Here is a 7,128-nt window from a genome sequence, read left to right as displayed (position 1 = left end):
TTTCAACCTAAACGACCCCTTAGGGTGATTTTAAGTATGTTACAAAAGGAAAAGAGGATTTTGCAAATAATACTGTGAAAAAAATCTTGTTTTTCGAATTCATGAATTCTTGGAGTAATTAGGGAAAGGGGGTGAGGAGACAAAAAGTAGGCCACCTTAACTTTATATAACTTGTTCATACGTCTCTATCAGAAAATTGAAATTTCCACGTTCCTTTGCACAGTTCCTAAGTACTCTTGTGCATTTCTCCTCCACTATAAATTTACTAAAACTTTAGACATATCTCCTCATGAACCAACCCTTTGAAAAGACTAATATCAACATGATGCCCCTTTTGTTTTCATCTTCATCTCATCTTTCGTTCTTCTTATTTTACGTCATAATAATGATTTACTTTCCCAAACATCCTTGTGTTGCTCGCAAGTCACTAGCTAACAAGGTACAATTCAATACGATTTGAAACTCGTGATGTTTTTTTGTTTATTATATGGAATGGACATTTATTTACTTGGAAAATTATACCCATGCAGGCTGTAGAGGAGCTTTATTTTAGCACTGATTCATCTCGTGTAGAAAACGGTTCTAAAGGAATCGCGAACCTTCAACAGGCCAACAAATCAGTAGAAGACTTTCACAAGGAAAAGAATGATAATAAAGGCACGTTTTCAGGCGTTGCCTTACTCTCTTCAATGTTATATCATTTTTAAGTAGTAGTATATCTTTTTCTTTTTTTTCCTTCAGATAAGACATTGGAATTTTACTTCATCCGTTCCGCTTCATGTGGCTCTAAGTCATTATTAGTCCGTTCGAAAAAGAAAGATATATTTTTATATTTGAATTAATTTAATTTTAAACTTCTTATGTTATTTTTAAGGGAAAAGGGTCAAAAATACGCCTCTACTCTGGGAAAAGACCTAAAAATATCCTTCATTACAAATTTAGGTCAAAAATACCCCTCCCGTCATTAAAGTTTTCAAATATACCCGTCTTAACCGAAATCCCCAAAATAACCTGATTTCATTTTTAAACTCGCTCTATTTAAACCCGATCCAACTAAATAAAAAACTCTTAGGGTTACCCGCTCCTGTGCCTAGTGGCTCCAGATGTAGGACTCGGGAACCAGTTGATCGCATATGGATTTTTTATGTAGTTGGATCGGGTTTAAAAATGAAATCTGGTTATTTTGGGGGATTTGGAGATTTCCGTTAAGATAGGGGTATATTTAAAAAATTTAATGACGGGAGGGGTATTTTTGACCCAAATTTGTAATGAAGGATATTTTTAGCCATTTTCCCAAAATAGAGGGGCATTTTTTACCCTTTTCCCTATTTTTAATGAGAAGTTTTGTAATAATACAAATATTATTGCATGTTTAAAGATACAAGTTTTAAAGGTTTTATAATTGCTTGAATGTTATGACATTTACACTAAAAGTTTTACAAATACTCCTTCCTTTAAATTTTGTATCGAGCATAAACTGAAACGGGGTGAGTATATATGTCTTTCAAGAATTTTTAGTCATATCAGGTCTATTGCGCACACATGGTAAATAAATATTATTTGACAAATGACGACTTTAATTTGTGCTAAGCTCACGCAAGTTCTTGAATCAATGCTTCTATATTGTATCATATTTCCTACTTGGTTAGTTTCTTATCCTAACGTAGTGGTAATTGCAAGTTTAATGAAATTCTGATTTTATAATATGTTTATTGAGGTCATACATCCCAACCAAATTTGAAATTCTTTTTCAACTTTTTTTCTCAAGTCTTGTCCCCGACTTCAAGTGGTTCATAGGTAGAATAATTTGCCCCTCGCTTTCCTTTCTACTGTTGTTCCCTTAGTATGATTTGCAAGTTATTGATGGAATTAGACATGCAGGTAGTGAAATTATTGGGTCTGAATCTTCTCTATCATCTTTGCCCCACGCCCGTTTGCACAAGGCAGCAAAAATAAAGGTAACTGAAGAATGTGCTTTTAGGGCACGTTTCGTTAGATGTATAGACAAAATAACCACGACATAAATTAAACCATGTTTTTTATTTAATATTTGTTAGCAATTTTCTCTTAACAGTATGAGTATTACATGTATAACTTATTTACCAATTTCTGTATTAATTATCTTATACCAGGATCATTGTGGTTTAAGCAATACCGTAATTAATTATATTCGAATAACATCTGGAATAGGTAAAATTATCCCTAAGGGTCTCCTCAAACCATTTTTCAAGCCCTTATACAATTTTAAACCAAAGGCAAGTTTAATTAGTTATATATAGTATGTTTAAATATCATGAATGAAACGTCCAATAAAAGATAATCTCTATATCACAATTCCTGCATTATTTACCTCTATATTTATTACAATCCCTTCAATATTTATTTCCAAACCAAACGACCCCTTATATAGTGTAATTCATACTGATCAGGTTGCCGTGTATAATCTTGACTCCTAACTTCAGTACGGTAAACGGAGTTGTCCCTTTCCTATATACCACGTTGGGCACGTTGTAGTTAAGACTCTAAAATTTCTCATATATATCACTCTTTTTTTAGGAGAGAAGATTCCGTGCCCTTGTTTTTTAACACATGGAAGGATTTTTTTTCTTAGCAGTTGCTACTATATTGTAAGTTTTTCTTTAAAACCCCAAAGAAAAGGTTACTGTCTCCTCGTGCATACATGCCGATGTTTTGTAAGGGCTGGCAAATTAGCCGTTTGAGTTGAATTTGAATGGGATAAAATAAGTTGAATCAATAAATAAACATTGCTCAACCACCGTCAATTGGGCTGAGATGGACTGGGTGATCAAGATGTGTTATTAAATAATGAGTCATAACCTAACTTGTCCAATTCTTACCGAGTTTTAATTTCTTTATTTGTTTTTTATACTTTGTTTAATAATCAAATAAAACTAGTATTTTTATTTTATTTTATCACCACATATAACATATCAAACAAATTCTATTTTCTTAAAATTTTATTTTTTAAATCACAAGTCAATTTGGGATATATGCTTAACCCAAATCATCCGAACTTTTAGATGATTTCAATTTGACGAATCAAGACGAGCTAAGTCAATAATTTGGGCGGATTGACATGTCATATTCTCATGGTCTATTTTTGCCGCTAATTTTTTGACATCTAATGAATCAAAATGGACATGACATCTTGTCAAGTTTTTTCAGGACCGACAAAATGTGTGGTGCGTGGAATTCTTGACCTACTTATAAGCAAAATAATCTGCAACTACTACTACGTTTCTCTGATGCAATGTTATTCTAGAGCTAGTGTTTGTTTAAGCGAGCTCTGTATAATGTCTATAGATGATAAATTCTATATATGCTCCGATGATATAACAGAAGATTTGCATAATCATATCACTTGAAAGATATATTGATAATTTGGAAACAAACGGCAACTTAATTACCTACTACTCCCTCCCTCCCAAAAAGATTGTCTTACTTTCCTTATTAGTTTGGCTCAAAAAGATTGACACATTTCTATATTTAGAAACAATTTAACTTTATGAGATGATTTACAACCACACAAATATCTAAGACTTGTTTTGGACCACACATTTCAAAAGTCTTCCTTTATTTCTTAAAAAATTAAATGTTAAACCAAGATAATCTTTTTTGAGATTTTATGAAAGACAACATATTAAAACATTAACAGTGTCAAAAGTTCTATGGTACCGTAACTATATATGACTTAAGTCCCTTGTTTATATGATCTTGAGCAACGGGATCATGTAACCCACCTTTAATAGCTTTCATGATGTTTAGTGAATTGCTTCTTCAATTACTTGGAGTAACCGTAGATTGACTTTTGATCTGATGAGATCTGATGATTATTAAGTTGCAGTAATGAATGCATCCTCAGCTGAAAAAAATATGAAGATGAAATCACTTCAAGTGTGTATTGGATTGTTGTTAGATCAATGATGTTGAATGCGAAAACTATTGAGTTGACATGACTTGTTATTCAACTGCGTAATACTTTTGTAGGGTGCAAGATGGTCAACAACCCATGATATACACGTGGCTTCCCAGACTGGAAATAAGAGTTTATATCGAGACATTATAGAGATGGATTACGATCCACCGCACCGTAAATCGCCTATTCACAACTAAAATTAATCACATGTCTCTTCTAAGTATCCACATTTATTTGTTTCCTGCAATACTATTAGAGCATGACTGAACAGAACTTTATCTCTTCTGGGGTAGCCTACCTCAATAATTAAGTTCATAGCTTTTGTTGTGATATTTTTCATTCAACTACATATATGTACTCGCCTCCATAAAAATCATACATCTATATATATATATATATATATATATATATATATATATATAAATATAAAGTTGCATTTTGAGTTGCTCGTAATGCCCCTTTGTTTTTATTTCATGATCACAAAATAACTTGATTGGGGCGAATATAAGGCAGATCCCTACCCATGACATCTAGAAAGTTAAAAACATGTTGGGGACTCCGTCCATCCCGGATTATTGTCATGTTTCCCTTTTTAACAGTCAAACTATGTGGACTTTGGCTAATATTATATAAAAAATTAACATAGTGATATGAGAGGAATTGCAGCGTGTAATACTTTTCGTATAGTTTGAGAATATCTTGATTATATTTTTAAATATTGGGTTGACATAATCAAATTTAGCTTAAAAATTAGTCAAATTAACTCTTGAGAAATGAAACATAATAATTAATTTGGGACGGGGGAAGTATGATACATTCCGGTAATATTATTCATGGAGTTCCGACGGATATGGTAAAATGGGACAAACGAAGTACTAGCTAGTAGCTGCAAAGGAATAAATCGAATTAAATATTTTAATTTTATAAAAATGTTATGCTGACGGCAAAGAGAAGAAAAAACATTCGATTCATTGAGTTGACACATTTCAAAAGGAAACAGGTCCAAAAACGTAAAGACTTAGAGACTGTTGACTACATGACAGAACTACGTAAACTCAAGTGATGTAGCTGCATATGCAAAGCTCACTTATTTGAAACACAACAGAAATTCCAAAACACAAATACAAATTAATTGACGCCTGAGCTAGCCATTGGCAAGCATAATATGATCAAGCTAACAAGATAGAAATTCGGTAGAAGTTAATAAGTAGATATCAATCACTTAGCAGATAGAAAAAGTTACTGATCAACAAGTGAAGCCAGTAGGAGGATTCCTTCCACAGCTGTTGAGAACTAGGCTTAGAGAAAGTGGCACATTCAAGTTTATTCCCAACAAATTTGCTCTTATGGCTGTGCACAAGCAAACTGCAGCCTCTAAGTCTGCTAGCCCTGCAATTAAGCTGCAACATGGTAAAGTTGGAGGAGACCCCACCACTACATTCACCAAATTAAGTACATTTGCACATACCCCAAGTTTCAATGCATCTCTTGGGCACCTTCCTTGTCCACTACCATTGCCCGAACCACCACCGTTGCCCGAGCCACCGCCGTTGCCAGAGCTGCCCCCATTTCCACAAGTGCTACAATTATTGGTTCCAGTTACAAGAGCAAAGAAGAGGAGATTCAATGATAAGAAAAGAGTAATTGAGGCCTGATTTTTGGAAGCCATGCCAACAATAAGAGCTAATTTAATTGAAATGTAGGAATGAGAAAAGGAGCTTAATTCGGAAAATGGTGGTTGAATTGTGCTAGTAACGATGGGTATTTATACTTGTAACACGGCTGACTTTTGCACATAATTTGCACATAAACAATTATAAATCATACGAAATAATAACCAAAAATTTGTCTCGTTGAATATATATTGGTAATGCATGACTTGCGTGGTGTTGAAAATATTAAGGGGACATGGCCATGATTTGATCGATTTGATTAAATTGCTTAGTAGCTAGATTAAAGCTGATTACAGCTCTTCGTGCTAGCTCTATGGCTGTTGCGAAATATTGAATTGCTTTTAGCTACCACTAAGCTAGTATTAGAGATTCCCGTGATCAAAGGCATCTCTACTGAATGTTTGAAACTGTGAGTTATTCTTTAGAAACTTCCTACGCCTTGAGCATGTGTAATATGTAATTCTAGTAAAATGGGCGTTTATCTGAGAACTCAAAATTTGAACAGTTTGAACATATATAACTGCATGTCAAGACAAACTTAATCGAGATATTATACTCCAATTATGACTGCTTGATCTTACTTTATTATCAAATGAAAAAGACATATAAAATGTAAAGAAAACGAGCTCATCTTTGTTCTCAATATTATTATACTCATGGGCATCAACTATATTAATTACTGTACTTGAGACTTAATATAAAGCCTCACCCATTGTCATCAAACTTTACTTGTTTTCATATCGATTTCTTTTAATAGTTGAGCATGAAAAAGGAGAAAACAATATTAGGTTCGATTATTGTGGTCTCTACTAATTATTTTCTTTTAACATGGAATATAAAGCACTAGGAAATAAGCAGGTATCAATTATTATTAAGGATAAAACTTTGAAATACAATTAGGAGACTTCGAATCACGGGAAATGGTTGTTGCGTTATCCTAATTAAGCCTTAAGTTAGTTACTCCTGCAAGTCATGTGAAGTAGATTAGTTTGGTTGTCATATCAAAATAAATGATATCTACACCGTTATCGTCTTCTTTTTTGTTTTTTGCTTGAGAGTTTGAAGTTTAAGATATTCTAAAGCCAGAGAATACGGGTGTGCAATTTTTTCTTGCTTGAGTCTAGAAGTTCGATGATTAGCTAAAGTCTGAAGATATGCAAGAGGTGTAAATAGATGAAATACTATTGAAACCTCTTGTTTGATCTAAGATCCTCCAATTATGTTCAGTGCACTTGGGAAGTGAGTGGAATTAAGAGGCTAAGGCTAATGAAATGTTGGGTAAATTATATTTTTAAGCTATTTAATCATTACTAATTCTATGAATAATAAATTCCTCAGAAGTTTATATGCTAGACTATGTTTTTCTTTAATCGATTTAGTGTACACATTGAATATGTGGGTTAAATTATTTCCCATGGCCGTATTTTGCAAATTACTTCAAATGTCTTTTGCAAACTAGATAAATGACAATTCCTGTTTAGGAAGGAGATATGAAAAATGTAACTTTCTTATTAGTTA

General features: G+C 33.1%; 2 protein-coding genes across 7 annotated transcripts; one reads left to right on the top strand and one right to left on the bottom strand.

Moving 5' to 3' along the window:
- The first annotated feature begins 218 nt into the window (after positions 1 to 218).
- Positions 219 to 4,267, top strand: LOC132056686 (uncharacterized). Of its 6 annotated transcripts, none has more exons than XM_059448984.1 (4): positions 219 to 439; positions 531 to 657; positions 1,882 to 1,958; positions 4,009 to 4,267. In XM_059448984.1, the coding sequence occupies exons 1-4, from the start codon at positions 290 to 292 to the stop codon at positions 4,132 to 4,134; spliced, it is 480 nt and encodes a 159-aa protein (XP_059304967.1). In that variant the 5' UTR covers positions 219 to 289; the 3' UTR covers positions 4,135 to 4,267. The 6 variants fall into 6 exon arrangements, with proteins under 6 accessions (XP_059304967.1, XP_059304968.1, XP_059304970.1 ...); XM_059448985.1 differs by having other exon boundaries at positions 531 to 661; positions 1,886 to 1,958; XM_059448987.1 differs by lacking the exon at positions 4,009 to 4,267 and adding an exon at positions 3,187 to 3,551.
- Positions 4,268 to 4,836: 569 nt separating this feature from the next.
- On the bottom strand, positions 4,837 to 5,687 carry LOC132058360 (14 kDa proline-rich protein DC2.15-like). Its single transcript, XM_059450893.1, has one exon. It carries the CDS (start codon positions 5,604 to 5,606, stop codon positions 5,184 to 5,186), a length of 423 nt encoding a protein of 140 aa, XP_059306876.1. The 5' UTR covers positions 5,607 to 5,687; the 3' UTR covers positions 4,837 to 5,183.
- Between the last annotated feature and the right edge of the window lie 1,441 nt (positions 5,688 to 7,128).

The sequence above is a fragment of the Lycium ferocissimum genome, chromosome 5 (assembly GCF_029784015.1).
Source record: "Lycium ferocissimum isolate CSIRO_LF1 chromosome 5, AGI_CSIRO_Lferr_CH_V1, whole genome shotgun sequence".
In the NCBI taxonomy this organism is placed as follows: Eukaryota; Viridiplantae; Streptophyta; class Magnoliopsida; order Solanales; family Solanaceae; genus Lycium; species Lycium ferocissimum.
The sequence above is the reverse complement of the archived record's forward strand: the minus strand, read 5'-3'. Positions and strand labels throughout refer to the sequence as shown.